Raw genomic sequence first — 15,671 nt, forward strand, 5'->3', positions numbered from 1 at the left:
CACGCTCCTAAAGTTCCGTTTGCGTATAGTAATAGATCGATCAAATTGGCATTAAATTAATCAAAGTTTTTTGCATTTGATGATATCTTTGTCCAAGCCATTGTTTGTTTGTGTGTGTGTGTGTGTGTGTGTGTGTGTGTGTGTAGGAGCATGACAAGGCCCTGCGTTATGGCAACACCCTTGGGGGCCCTCAGCGATAGAGGGTGGCAGACAAGATCCTGATAAAGACCGCAGTTCCTGTTCAAAGTCTTTCTTTATATGCACACAAGTGGTTTTATTTATTATGAGATTCTTTATATTGCTAAGATTCCCCCACGTGATATTCAGATACTACTGCCGTTTACATAGAACAGTTCATAAAATCAATATACATTCATAGGTAAGTTGTACATAATTACAATATACTGACGGAAGTGTTACCAGTGTATTTCAATGAATACCGTAGACCTATCATATTATAATTTCTTGCTCGATGATAAAGGTGAGAAACCTGAATAGTCTTCACCCCAAAGACAAAGAAAGAGGGATACAGACAAGGCTCAATTTGATATATTTCTTTATTGACAAGTTGCAATTGTTGTGGTAAATGTGGACACAGAGATAGTGGCATCACAGTTGGAATCCACCAAGTAAGTGGAATCTTCTTGATCGGTGACTTAGGGCCAGTTGACAGTCCAGCACAGTCCTTTTAAGCGCCCAAACCAAACTATATTCTCCTCAATGATCCGTTATTTCTACTCGGTACCAGACATTAAAAATATTTCCTGTGTGGATTCCTAAAATTTCCTACTTTTCATATCAACGCCAAACACTATACAAGGACCTTTCGTCGTATGTTGTGTTTGGTTGGGGAGTTTACAAACTTGCTGCATTGGGCTGTAAAATTGTCCCTAAATGAGATGAGTCTTGAGTGTCCATTAACTTAAGTTTTCCTGCAGTACTTTATTAGTCTATCTTTCTAATCTGTTACTTTCTGAGGGTGAGTCTTGAGTGTCCATTAACCTGAATCTTCCTACGGCATTTTCGCCTTGGTCTATCTCGGCCTTGGGCATACACGAGGAGTCAGGAGTCATGCCTTCCGTACCTTTGCTTAGTGTATGACCCTTGGGAAACTCACGATGCCCATTCATGAGTGACTGAACATGCAATATTTTCTTTAAACATGATGAAAGTAAACAATCTGCTCTGACTAAACCATAAGTGAATCTAACAGTGTTGATGTGAAAGTTTAAAGTTGATGTTAAGTTATGAATAATAGAGAACGACAGCACACGAGAGAATAGACATTGTGATCTATATATTTTAGACCGGTGTCTTATTACTTATGGAGTAGGATTTACTGTCTTGGCTGACTGTACATCACAAAAAAATAATATACTCGGGCTCGAGATGAGAGTAAGAGATGCGAGCAAGATATTCTCGTACGATTCACGTGTAGTGACGAGCGAACACATAAGTCTCAGTGCTACCATGCTAAAAACAAAGTTGTGAGCACGTATATGATAAAACACTTCACCTTCATTCATTCACTTAATTTTTCACTGCTTCATTCTGCAGCTCAAACAATATAAGACGGCACTGCACATTCAAAACAAACACGGGTTGAATAAAAGAGAAAAAATAAACTTGCTTCATTACAATGCATCAAACAATACTTATGTGGACTAAAGGAATATCTGAGAATCACACATCTATATAAATAAATGCAATATTGAAGGAAATGGTTAAACACGTTAAATCATTTATGGACCCATCAGTAACCTCGAGATTAAAACAAAATACTCCATGTTAATACCATTTTCATCACAACGGCTCCGCACTGCATGCAACTTAGTGGTTATGTGTTGTGAGCATATTTACGCTTACAGATTTACTTCGTTCACTGCGCAGACGGACACCACTGAGGCTTATTTAGGTTATCTGCTTACAGACGCTCTTCCGGCTCAGCGTTACAGTTTGGTCGACCTCGGGGCCACACGGCAGGACCAATCACGGTGTTATATATATGATACCACTCGCAGGACACACTTTCCACATGTACTACTATGATTTTCAGGATTTTCATTATTGCACACACGCGGCCTTTCCTGGCAGCGCTATAGGTAATTCTCTATATATGTACATCATGGTTCACATCCAGTTTCTCCACACGAATACACACATACACATCTCTGGTGATGTACATACAGTGTCCAGTGTTGATATCGGATAATATGTAAGTATTAATATAACTGCCACTTGTCCTGTTACATGTACTCTTAGCCTTATAACTAAGTATGTACAACACTATCACAAGATTCGGGGCGTGTATCAGCTTCCACGGGGCGGGGGGGTAAAGGATAGGGAAGAGGGAAGAGGAGTTCAACGCGGAAAGAAGTTTGGACTCGTTAATTTCATACAAGGAAAATTTATATTTGTGTACAGTACATCTGGTCGATAGTTTTGTAAGACCCAGTCACTTCTTCGGAAACATAACCATGCTTAGGTGGTTACATTTTTTTGTCTGTTTTATATTGCGTTTATTTATTTTTTAAACTATTTTGTTCCCGTTGGCTGCTCAATTTTCTCGCTTTCCACAGACAGTCTTGGAAGTAAACTATTGTGAGTCCGAAAGAAGTCGAGTAATGCATCCATCATTGGTCATTAAAAAGCGGGAGTGACATAAAATGGATGAGGATGACTTGGGCAAAATTTTGATTGAGGGTGTGAATGATGCCCTGCGTGCGAGGGGAGCAGCTGCATGGTGAGGCGGGAGAGGGGGGAAGAGAACCATTACTGCTACAATAAGTTAGGGAGGTGAAGAGAAGGCCTTGACCGTAATAAAAGAATCGGTAAGAATAATGCATTAGATTTGTTAGGGAGAGGGAGAATCTAGTGTCCACGGGTGCGGTGAGGTATATGCTGTGGAGATGTCCCCGTCCTCTGCTGCTGTCCACCTCTGCTTTTGTGACACGGTAATGGTGGTGGTGATGGCGGTGATTGTGGTGGTGGTGGTGGCGGTGGCGGACGATGACGGTTATAATGGTGGGGGCGGGAGGTGAGAGTCAGCAGGGGAAGCAGAGATCAGGAAAAGCAACACAGTTTCCTCCACCCACGTTTCCTAGTGTGGGTGTCGTCGGTGTAGTCGAGGGTGGTGGTGGGGGAGTGGTGGCTGTTGAGGGGCTCGGTGGCGGCGTCCCTGGAGCCACCGCCACGCATGCTGCCGCCGCCGCCAAGCTTTCTGTGCCTGGAGAAGGAGCGCTTCGAGGAGCCGCCGCGGGTCAGCACGGGAAGGTTGCGCGCCTCCAATGCCGCCAGAATGGCTTGGTCGAACACCTCCTTCAGGTTCCGCTGCGTGAGGGCGGAGGACTCGACGTAGCCCACGGCGCCGATCTGGTGTGCCAAGCGTCGCGCCGCCACCTCGGACACCGGCTGCTCGCGGTACTGTGCCAGCTCAATGAGGACCTGCGGAGAGAGGTGATGTTAGGGGAAGGTAGGAGGGCAAGGGCACCTGACTCGCTGCTATTCCAGAAGTATCCCCGTCTCACCATTATGTTATATGAAGCATGCACATATAAAACACTGTATTATTATTTTCCACAGCAAATCACTCGTTTTTAAATATAATTAATAAGGCCTGGGGAGGGGATATATCTAGGGATTTATTTCCATTTATCGCATTTTTACAGCGTGACACAGATTAAGTTAGATTAGGTTAAATTTTGTTTTTGGTCAGGTTAGGTTAGGTTACTTTTGATTTAGTTTACTTAGACTCAATTGTTTACGGTAAATACGTGATACGTTTTGCACTGCGCTGTTGGCTGTTGTCACTGGCGGTCGGTGGGCGTATAATTCTGGAATTTTACCCCTGTTTATCTGTCTCCTTGCCGACCAAGGCTATACGAGTCTAGCTATTCCGTTTTCATCACTGACGCCTTATTCGCCTCGAGAGGTTCTATAAGGAGCTGGGTCCGATAAAGTCAACGAGTATGGGCATCCATCCCATTCGACGCACGAAGTCCATGCTTCACATGACCTCCAAATATTTATATTCACCGTGCACAATCGTATTGGGATCCTTATGCATGGGCCATGGCAGTTTTGTTGATAGCCCATAAAATGAAAGTTCTGATGCATCATTGTCTTATATATTCACATCATTATTTCATCAGCACCTGATGAGGTAATTGTCACCATACATGTTGATTTTCCTAGCATCCCTAACTTGTGAATCCGCAGGCTCGGGGTCAATACCGGCCCTGAGCATTCGGCGGCCAGCCCACCCAGCTGTTCATCCACTCTTTCGAGCTAATAGATAAATGGGTACCTGGGGAAGGCAGCCTGCGGTAACTCGGATGCCACACTCACTTTCTATGTCCCGGAGGTTCTTACCCACCACAAGCTCGTGCCAATGAGACGGAGATGAGCAACGAGGCCAAGCGCAGCTTAGCGTAAGCTCCAACTTTACTTAGATGCCATTCGCATATATACATTTTTCTTCAGTATTTGGCAGTATAGGCGCCCAAGCTGGTTAAGGTCAGTTGGCCTTGAGGATGTATTTACGCTAATCAAAACTGACTCTAATGTTCATACTTTAGGATTATGCAAATTGTATTATCCATCAACCTGTCAAATTTGTCGATTATCTTTAATAACTTTGGTCGAAAATAGAAATTAAAAGCTCTATTATTGTAAAAATATAGAGCATAAAATTTCTAATCCCCCACTTGACTATAATGCCCTACGAATTGTGTCCTGCGTGCTCCTTTCATAATCTGCTTTTGGATCTATTATTTCAATTTTACGAACGGCTCTTTCCGAGTCTCAAACCTGACCATCACTGGCCAGGATCCAGAGCACCTGGCTGCAGCACCGGAGGTAAGGTTATTTGCTTTTATAAATAAGAATAATCCAGCTAAGCTTTGACATTTTGGCCGTAGATGAAACTTCGAGGAAGAAACAAAGTTCATGACATTGGATGAAAATACTGAAAGCATCCCGCTCTGCCCCACCCAGCGCTGGACTCATTTCCTCCCGTGTTCGGAAAGCGTCGCCACCTTCACTATTGTTTCCCATTTCTGCCTTTTTGACTGCTCACGGCTACCTCATAACTTTAAACATACTATTGCTATGATGCTCGCAGATTCAGCTTACGGGTCCATCTCTTCTACTGTAATAACTTCTCTCTCTTCCTTTCAAGTCATCTATTCTTCCTCCCTCCTCTCGCGATTCTACTGCCTATCTGTCAATCTATCTTACACAGCTGGACTACTATGTCGGTTCGAGAATGGAGTGGGGTTGTCGGCTACGGACTACACACACTTTGTCTGGGGTCACAGGTCCGTATTCTTAAACATTTCGACGACCAAGCTCACATATTTAACAAGGCTTTCGTAGGAGTTTTGAGCATTTTTATGAGTATAGTTTTATGATCCTGGTGGTAGTTTGACCCTTCTTCTGCACTATGAACCTAAAAAAGATACTACAACCAGACCGATCTCCTTTTCGGCCTTTGAGACTAGATGATGTAAGAGTCGGAAGCGTCTAAGATTACCAGCCTCACTGACTAATTACTGACAGTCTGATGCGTGATCCCAGTCTGGTTAACAAAGGGGCTACACGACGCTCATGTTCTGCACACGCTAAGCAAAGGACACGCGGATTCATCTGGTTTTTATCTCCATTACTCGTTTTTTGCAGTCTTTAGTAACCCCAACTTTTTAGTGCCATACAAATCTCTCTCTCTCTCTCTCTCTCTCTCTCTCTCTCTCTCTCTCTCTCTGTTCGGAGCTTTGCATTGTATTGGTTAGAGCGCTCGACTCACTAGTACGAGGTTCCAGGTACGATTCCCGGGCGAAGTAGAAACGGATGCTCATTTTCCTTCATCCGTGCCCCTTGTCCACCTAGTTGTGAATGGGTACCACCGGGTGTCAGTCAAGGGTCGTGCCCCGCCTCTCGGGTGTGAGTGGGTGTGGTGTGAGGTTCCAGCCGTAAAATGAGGATTCGTCTCTATGCAGCGCCAGTCTCTTTCGGGGAGGGTACTGGCTGGCGATCGCGAGTCCAGCACGTGATCAGACCAGGGTGATTGACACACACACACACACACACACACACACACACACAAAGAATGACCGACAGACAACGACGAAAATATAATGACCCTCTTCCCCACGCGGAGGCGGGCGATAATTGTAAAATAAAAATTATGATTATTATTATAATTATCATTATCTAGTTATAATCATGATTATTATCATCCCCTCATTCATCGCCGTTATCACCAGTATTATCATAAAGACGGAACTGTGTGATAGCCGACAATCTGTAGTGAGTGGCGTGCTGCCTCCCTCACCTTCACATCCGTCCTGAGATCGCTCTGGGTGCCCACCAGCACGATGGGGACACGAGGGTTGTGCTGGCGCAGCTCCGGCAGCCACTTCTCCCGCACGTTGTGGAAGGACGTGGGGGACACCACGCTGAAGCACACCAGGAACACGTCCGTCTGGGGGTAGCACAGCGGGCGCAGAGAGTCGAAGTCATCCTGCAGAAGAAAAATTGTATTTGTATTGGATTGTCATTTTGGAAATTTGAGAAAGCAAAAAGAAAAATGGTAAAATTTTATATCAAAAGCCTGAAGGTAGGGAAAGGCCAAAGCAGCCATTTGCAATATGATATTTTTTTTCAGTACTGATACATTAAAGGAAATAACCTGGCCGCGTTAAATATGAGAAAAAAATATGTTGACAACTGTAGTCACCGACTGAGAAACAAAGATATATATATATATATATATATATATATATATATATATATATATATATATATATATATATATATATATATATATATATATATATATAAAACTGGATAGATGTATTGATGGATGGATAAATAGATAAACAGATAGATAGAAATATAGATGGCCACTTAGGATGCAAAGAGAACACGAGGAAACCCGAGCGCTTTCGTATATTACATCTTCAAGGGAAGTGAATAGATATCAGAGTACAGGACAACTGCTTGTGTAGGCAAAAATATGCTGGTTTGACCTCTAAGTGGCAGCAGTCACCTTCGACCTCATAGTGTGGTTATATTATACAATAATAATCATGATAATTTCTTACAATATGATTCTAAATGGTTGCATATTACACACAATAAATTTCATAAAATTTTAAAGTACTGAAACATATTTAGAAAAATAGACCATATATCGACCCCATCCTCTGGTTCTCTCTAGGCACTTTTAACGGTATCTGATATTCCTGATCAGATAACGGCGGCCGGAAAAAGAATTCACACATAGGTCGTTTTTATCTTAACTTACACTCTCATATAAGTTCGGTGTTTTCAAATTGCCGCGAAACATATTTCTTCTTGATTGACATATCCCAGATAGCAAGTGTCATATACAGTGGTCAGGTCACACGCTGGACTCACGTGTCCACATGTGTGTGTGTGTGTGTGTGTGTGTGTGTGTGTGTTTATGGTTGTGTGTGTGAGGTGACATCCGTTCTGTAGTGACTGACGGCATAGCCCCAAGTCGTTGCCTGCTAGAATATGCTTACTACTGGGTGGTGTGTGGGCCCCAAGAGATAGAAATGGTCACTGTTTTGGCTGTCGCAGGAGCCTCCATCGCCACACCGCGGCTACGTCAACACCTGTCTCTAGAGGGCAGGCTGGAACACAGGTGACTTTATTTGCACATATTGCCCTTTCGCTTCAGTGGTTTTAAAAATAATAATGCAAGCTTCGGCGTCTTGGCACTCTGGACACGAACATCTCCCTGACGTGCTCGACCCACGTAGACGGATGCACCGTGATGCCGCGCTAGGCACGTCTGGGACGGACAAAGGCGAAGGGGACCTCGCACGGTGGCCTGCACATGATCTCCCGCTAATCCTTTCTCGGACACAAGAGCCGGAAAATGGATTCACGCTTGTATGCATATACACTTTGCTCTCATCTGGCTCGAGGCTATTACGGGACTGAGGAGACAAATGCATTACGACAACGATTATTCTTGAATGAATGCTCAACACTTAACTCAGCGCAGACATCCGGATCCGTGCAGCAGTCACTGACCGCCGGACGGAATACAACTCGGCTCCGGATTCCTCCAGAGCCGCATCACCTGTCCACACCTGCCGGCCATATCCGTTTTGCATTCATTTACGAGACATCCGCGTGAGACGTGTAAGTTTTCCCAAGGAATATGTAGAGGGCGAGGGAGACATACGTGGAGGACAACTTGCTGCTACAGTGCTCTCTCTCTCTCTCTCTCTCTCTCTCTCTCTCTCATTTTAATACAATAATACAACGCTTGCATCAGAGTGGAAGCAGCCCCTCTTTACAGGGGCGGCGACGCTTCCTACCCATGGCCAGGCGGGCGTACTCCCCGGGCCAAACAAGGGTTGCATCCAATCATTACGCCACATAAAACAAGCAAAACTTTCGGCTCAACCATTACATCTTGGTGGAGAACGATGCCTGCCTAATCCTATTTATGGAAAGCAAAAGAGAAGATTTGTAAACATCCGAGATTAACCACTTATTTGCTCTACGCTGACAATAGGAATTTGTAAAAGAAAAAAAAAATCGAGATGATTTCGAATCCAATTTTGGCGAACCTCTTTTAGCCAGAAGGGTCTCGACAGGATATTTTGTTGAGACTTGTAGTGTGAGTCACGTGAGGCGAGGGAAGGGTGGCGGGGAAGCTGGCGAAAGCAACACCTGAGAGCAGGTGTGTCGGGCAGCCGACTGAATGAAAGTTTGAATGGAGGCGAGAGGGCACGGCTAAGCAGGAAGAGAGCGTGGCGTTGGCAGAGACTCGTGCCGTGTTTTGCCTTGAGCTCAAAACAGTTACTATATAAACAGCTGTTCGTACACACGTGTAACTGCATGCTTCACCGAACTTATGGCGACACAAGGTGCATCCTATAAACTTGTAAATAAGTGTTATGTACCACTGTGTGTGTGTGTGTGTGTGTGTGTGTGTGTGTGTGTGTAAAGGTGTGTGTGAGGCCAGTGTTGCCAACCGCACAAAATTGCAGGTAAGCTCTTTATCAGATTCCTGCAGACTGAGTCACAGGTAAAGCACGCCGCGCTACACCCTAACCCAGTGGCGGTAACAAAAGCCATCTGCCATAAGCGTCCTTGTGGCTCTTCTGCACAGGTACCATAACGTAACGCTCCGTGACGTAGGCGACGGGGGGAGCCGCGCCGTAACAGGGTGGCAAACGCCTTTCACAAACAATATTTTTTCCTCCCTTTGCACTTGAACTTTAGGACGAGGAAGCCTTCTCTGCAAGGAACGTGCATTTTTAATGATAAGCGACACGTTGCCAAGGACAGCGTTGCGATGCGGCCCGGGGAACGATTGGACAAGACGGAGCAGGAGGAGGGAGGCAGAGGCGGAGAGGAGTCAGCGGCGTTGGCGGGTGTGGCGCCAACACGTGGTGGTCCACTTGCTCACCAGCGTCCCGAGCCTCCGCCTGGCTCTGGCTTTCACCCGCAGGCCGCAGCAGCACCCACCAACAGTCAAGCCTCCGTCACGCGGCTCTCATCGCACACGGCATGGCTCTTCACCGCGTGGCCGCATCTGAGCCAATATTTTAAAACATTCCGGGGCTTACACGCACACATTTGATTAAGCTTTCGCAGAGGTTTGGGGCATTTCCATGGGTAGTTTTCTGAGCCTAGTTGTATAGTTTAACAAGGCTTCTGGACCATGGATGTGAAAAACCCTCACGAGAACCCGGCTAGTATCCATTGTAGCTTTTGGAAATGTTTCTTGTGAGAACCGAAAGCGTCTGAGAATACGGGGAACTGAGCCTCTCGTAGTAGTTGTTATTATCAACATAATTTCCACCGTCAGTCACTGTGAGAACTGTTTTTTTCCCTTCATGTATCATTTCCGTGGTAACTCCGGTAGAAATCGTGCTATGTCGAGTAGTTACGAACTGCTGCTACTTTTACTTTTGGTTTAAGGCAACAGCAGCAACTCGTATCCTTTTTCCTAGATGTACTTGGCTTGCCTGTGTTTATGCAAATGAGAGAACATATACGACCCTCCCAGCCAAAAGCAGCAGAGTCGCCACGCCTTACATAATGTGATATTTTTTTTCCTCCCTTGCCATCAGTGGTCCTTGGTGATGATCTAGCTGCTGACCCACTGCATCCCTTATCGCTTATGCCTCGCCAACGATGCTGGTGATGAAAGTGACCACTGATCACCTCCACATACACAGATTCTTAAGTGTGGCAGAGTAGTAGTATACACCTTCAATCTTCAATCAAGTCGTTTTTTTTATATTTACTAAAATAGAAAACCATGTAATAGTTTAGAAGAGTAGTCTTATATCCCTCTACCCATTAGAGTTACTTAGTTCATGCCATTTTTGAAGTTTTCTAATATTGGGCAATAATTTTAAGCACCGTATGTTCCTATGGATAAAATTTTCCTTTTCCGGCTCCCGGCTAATATAAAAAAAGTCATAGTAACTAGTGTCAGCAGTTATATTTATCAAATCTTATTGTTATTTAATGTGTTGGATATGTTACGCATGCATGTATGAGTAGAACAATATAGCAACAAAACTAACTACTGCTACTACTACTACTACTACAACTACTACTGCTACCACTACAACAACAACAACAACTACTACACCTACTACTACTACTACTACTACTACTACTACTACAACAACAACTACTACTGCTAGCACTACAACAACAACAACTACTACACCTACTTCTACTACTACTACTACTACTACTACTACTACTACTACCGCAAGTATGAGTCACGTTCGCCCGAGCCCAGCACATAACAATGACATAAGCACGGTAACCATCACTTCCTGGTGTAATCATTGTGCGCTCAGGGACAGGAGCGAGGCAATGATGTCACAAAGAAGGACCAATGACAAGACTGGAAGGCCGTGACGTCACAAAGCAAGGACCAATGACGTGAAGGGAATAGCGTGACGTCACGTGACACGGGCCAACGATAAGCCAGCAGTGTGTGACCCCAGAACCACCACCACCGCCACCAGCTCCTCCATCACCACCACCACAACCACAACCACTGTACAAGCACCATCACTGTTTCTGACGCAGGCTATCGCTATCACTACATGTTCGGGATGTTATTCATCGGCCCCGTGAATGTGGAGGACGTTGTGAATGTGGAGGACGTTGTGTGTGTGTGTGTGTGTGTGTGTGTGTGTGTGTGTGTGTTCAGCTGTGCCTATGTCGGGAGAGTTCTTTTCTCATCCTCCTCACTGACATCTTTCCCTTCAATTTGTCTATTCCATCATCACTGTCTTTAAATATTTAGCATATCCTTATTCTCCTTTTCCTTCTTCTCTTCTTCTTCTTCCTCTTCTTCTTTCGAACTACAGTACATATCGACTAAAATCCCGTATTTGTATGTATATCATCTTTGTCGATAATTACTGCTTATAACCTGGTTTAATACGCTCGTGTGTGTGTGTGTGTGTGTGTGTGTGTGTGTGTGTGTAGCCGTGAAAGCGTAGCGGGGTGACGGGCAAGAGTGTGGTGGTGGTGGTGGTGGTGGCGCCGAGATGGGGTGTCTGTGAGGGGAGGTAAGGAGGGGAGCTGGGTGGGTGGAGGGGAGGGGGGCTGTGGGGGGCGTCACGTCCTCCTGCTGGTCGCCCCGGGCAAAGCTGTTTCCGCCCCGCCAGTTGCCGCCGCCGCCACCTCCGGGCCGGGTCGACGGAGGGGCCGGAGGGGGGAGAGATAATAACCGGAAGTGCCCCGAGGAGAAGCTGACCCGCCACTGTCTAAACCACGAGAGAGAGAGAGAGAGAGAGAGAGAGAGAGAGAGAGAGAGAGAGAGACGAAATAATTTCCTTAAACAGTTTAAATGCTAATAGAATTCCTGTAAAACGTATTGCAGACACGTCCATGTATTCTTGCTGATTGCTGTGACTACTACTACTACTACTACTACTACTACTACTACTACCACTACTACTACTACCATTGTGGATGTGGACTACTACTTCTTATACTGCAATTATTACTTCTGCTAAGTAGGTTGACATCATTACTCAGGAAGGCGTGTGTACTTGTGAAGAGGAGGAGAAATCTTAAACACACACACACACACACACACACACACACACACACACACACACACACACACACACACACACACAAGACAATCCCGGTAAAATGTCTGCATCTGCCTGCGAGTAAAGAAGTCATCCATCCGTAAATCACAATCATGCAGTCAGTCAGCCAGTCACGTTAACCACTCAGTTTCTGCGCCGTTTAAAACCCTGGGAACCACCGCCGCGCCGCACAACACCTGCATCAAACAAAAAACATTCTGAGCGCCGCCATCCGTGTGCGAGGAATGACAGAGAGCCACTTCAAAGGCCCCGACGCAAGTGACCGAAGCTTTACTGCCTAATGGCCCGTCCCGCCTGTGTCCGTGGCTCAAGGGTAAGACAGGTATTCTCAAACGCTTTTGCCTCTCACATCAACTATTCCCGAACTCACAAAAGGAGATTAATCGGGTTCTCATGAGTGTTTCTTTCACGTTCAGGATTCAGAAGCTTTGTCAGACTACCACCAGTACCCTTGGATATGCCCCAAACTCTTACGAATGCCTTATCAAACATGTGTGGTTGGGCGCCGAAATGTTTATATTAAGAATCTGGCCAAAACCGCCCAACCGAACCAAGAGCTGGGCGTTGACACCTGAGGCTGACACCGCGACACGCACTTTGGATGTCCGCACTCACGGCGACGCTACGGACGGGAACAGGATAGGTGGATAGGGATGAAGAACCAGCGACAGCAGAGGAGTTTGGGGTAATACGAGATCGAGAAGTCAGGGTCAACAGAGAACCACGTGGATTGGATGAAGGACTTATGGGAGGAGATGAATTTTGGGTAATGCGAGATGGAGGGACTTCAGGACCAAGGAATATCACGTGGGTAGGGATGAAGGACTCTTCAGGACCAAAGAACATCACGTGGGTAGGGATGAAGGACTCATGGGAGGAGATAAGTTTTGGGTAATGCGAAATGGAGGAGACTTCAGGACCAAGGAAGATTACGTGGGTAGGGATGAAGGACTTACGTATGAGAGGAGATGAGTTTTGGGTAATGCGAAATGGAGGAGACTTCAGGACCAAGGAAGATCACGTGGATTGGGATGAAGGACTTGTACGGAAGCAGAAAATTTGTGGGAAATCTGACATGGTGGAGAAGTCAGGGTCAGTAGAGAACGATGAAGGACTTACGGAAGCAGAAAATTTGTGGGGAATCCGAGATGGAGGAGAAGTCAGGGTAAACAGAAAACGATGAAGGACTTACGGAAGCAGAGGAGTTTTGGGTAATACGAGATGGAGGAAAAGTCAGGGTCAACAGAGAACGATGAAAGACTTACAGAAGCAGTGGAGTTTTGGGTAATTCGAGATGGAGGAAAAGCCAGCAGGGTCAACAGAGAACTATTATAGGTGGATAGATCTTAAGAGCCGACAGGAGCAGAAGAGTTTTAGGTAATACTCTAAAGATGGAGGAGATATCAGAGTCAACAGAGGACCAGGTGAAAATATAACCTTTCCCGGAACAAGGTATATAGAGAGGGGAGGATGATAATGAGAAAGGCCTAATAATGGTTGATAGTGATGAGGAAAAGATGAGAGCTAGTCAGACGGGAAGGAATAGGGATGAAGAAGGTTTTGATAGTAGTATATAGTAGTAGTAGTAGTAGTAGTAGTAGATATATGAGCTACAGGAAAGGAGGAACTTGGGCAGGTTTTAAGGAATGAATCTAAGGAACAGCATGATATCAAAATAGGGTGAGGAAAGGATGGGAGCTACACGAGTGAGGCGGGGACAGGGATGAGTAACAAAGACGGAAGAAACAGAGTAACGGACGGGAAACAATGGACGGGGACAGGGATAAGTAACAAAGACGGGAAGAAACTCTGAGTAACGGACGGGAAACAATGGACGGGGACAGGGATAAGTAACAAAGACGGGAAGAAACTCTGAGTAACGGACGGGAAACAATGGACGGGGACAGGGATGAGTAACAAAGACGGGAAGAAACAGAGTAACGGACGGGAAACAACGGACGGGGACAGGGATGAGTAACAAATAGGGTTGCACCGATAAGCAATTTGGCCGATTACCGATTACCGATTAATCGGTAACCAATAATCGGCCGATACCGATTAATCGGCCGATTATTTATAAATTGTAAATGTGATTAATCTTCACTAATTACTGGACACTGGTACCACAAAGTTAAAGACATACCGTAACCCACATGTTTACAACTTTGTTTACTGCCTAACTGTCATCTCCTGCATGGCGAACAAATACGTCTACTAATTTGTTACTTATAATTTAGCCTTGCATTGTGGAAACATCCTGATTTTAATTGTGGTGATCCTAGATGCTACTAGAAATGGTAGTGTACAGAAAGTTTATCAATCTCTCAAGTCTTCTTCTAATTTACTGTCCTATGCACGGCAGGCATGGTGAAGGATGTTACCCAATTAATGTTTTTACATTACAATTTAAGAGTGTTTAACGTCAAGTGCTGAGTAAAATCACTTGTCTAGTTCCATACTTTTCATGATATATTACAATAACTTACTTCCATATGCACGGCAGGCTTGGTGAAGGACATTACTCAGTTACTGTGCTAAGCAAGTTGAAATAGGCATATAATATTTCTTGGTTGTAATATAAAGTAATATGTTGATTTTTTTTTCTAGTTTCAAAGTTGAAGCAAATACCAGTGCTTCAGTTCATATCATAATTTTATATATCAATTTGAATTACATAATATACATTTGCGTAGGGACTTGTTGGAAATAAATGCTGTGGAAAGGTATCAGGGATGAGTAACATCACAGGATCCTAGATTAACAGAGTAACGGACGGGGACAGGGATGAGTAACAGACGGGAAGAAACAGAGTAACGGACGGGGACAGGGATGAATAAGAAAGACGGGAAGAAACAGAGTAACGGACGGGAAACAACGGACGGGGACAGGGATGAGTAACAAAGACGGGAAGAAACAGAGTAACGGACGGGAAACAAGGGACGGGGACAGGGATGAGTAAGAAAGACGGGAAGAAACAGAGTAACGGACGGGAAACAACGGACAGGGACAGGGATGAGTAACAGACGGGAAGAAACAGAGTAACGGACGGGGACAGGGATGAGTAACAAAGACAGGAAAGACTTAAAATAACGGACGGGAGCAACGGTAGGATGGGGCGGGAAAGGAGGAACGGAAGGAAGCAACGTTACCAGAAGATTGTCGTACTCAGCCTCGCACATTTTCCGATTTCCGACCCCAAAACTGTCTCCTGGGGGCCAATAACAAGATCCATCCATATAGTTATCGTTAAAAGAGTTAATTCCTAATATGTCCTGTCAATAGTTAGGCGTCAGAAACCGGTAAATAGGCCCTACTATGCTCTGAGTACGATAATCTGGTAATGGTGGGAGGAAGCATTGCGAGAGTGGGCGGGGTAGTGGATCAGAAAAAGGCGGAACCGAGGGTGTGGCAAGGGATGGGAATGAGGAAGAGGCGGGGTAGTTATGGGTGGGGATGGGGGCGTGGGGAATGGGGGAGGGGAGGCTGAGGTGGGTATAGGCGGGGTACTCACCTTTCGACTGTAAACAT

General features: G+C 45.3%; 1 protein-coding gene across 1 annotated transcript in view; it reads right to left on the bottom strand.

The window, feature by feature from the left end:
- Positions 1 to 543: 543 nt before the first annotated feature.
- Positions 544 to 15,671, bottom strand: part of LOC127009680 (rho-related GTP-binding protein RhoU-like) — a 78,768-nt gene continuing 63,640 nt past the window's right edge. Inside the window, exons 3-4 of the mRNA XM_050882998.1 lie at positions 6,332 to 6,520; positions 544 to 3,444 (exon numbers count right to left, since the gene is read on the bottom strand). Coding sequence (XP_050738955.1) covers positions 3,064 to 3,444; positions 6,332 to 6,520 — 570 coding nt within the window. The 3' untranslated portion in view covers positions 544 to 3,063. The remainder of the gene's footprint in view (positions 3,445 to 6,331; positions 6,521 to 15,671) is intronic.

Source organism: Eriocheir sinensis, chromosome 41, assembly GCF_024679095.1.
Source record: "Eriocheir sinensis breed Jianghai 21 chromosome 41, ASM2467909v1, whole genome shotgun sequence".
Classification (NCBI taxonomy): domain Eukaryota; kingdom Metazoa; phylum Arthropoda; class Malacostraca; order Decapoda; family Varunidae; genus Eriocheir; species Eriocheir sinensis.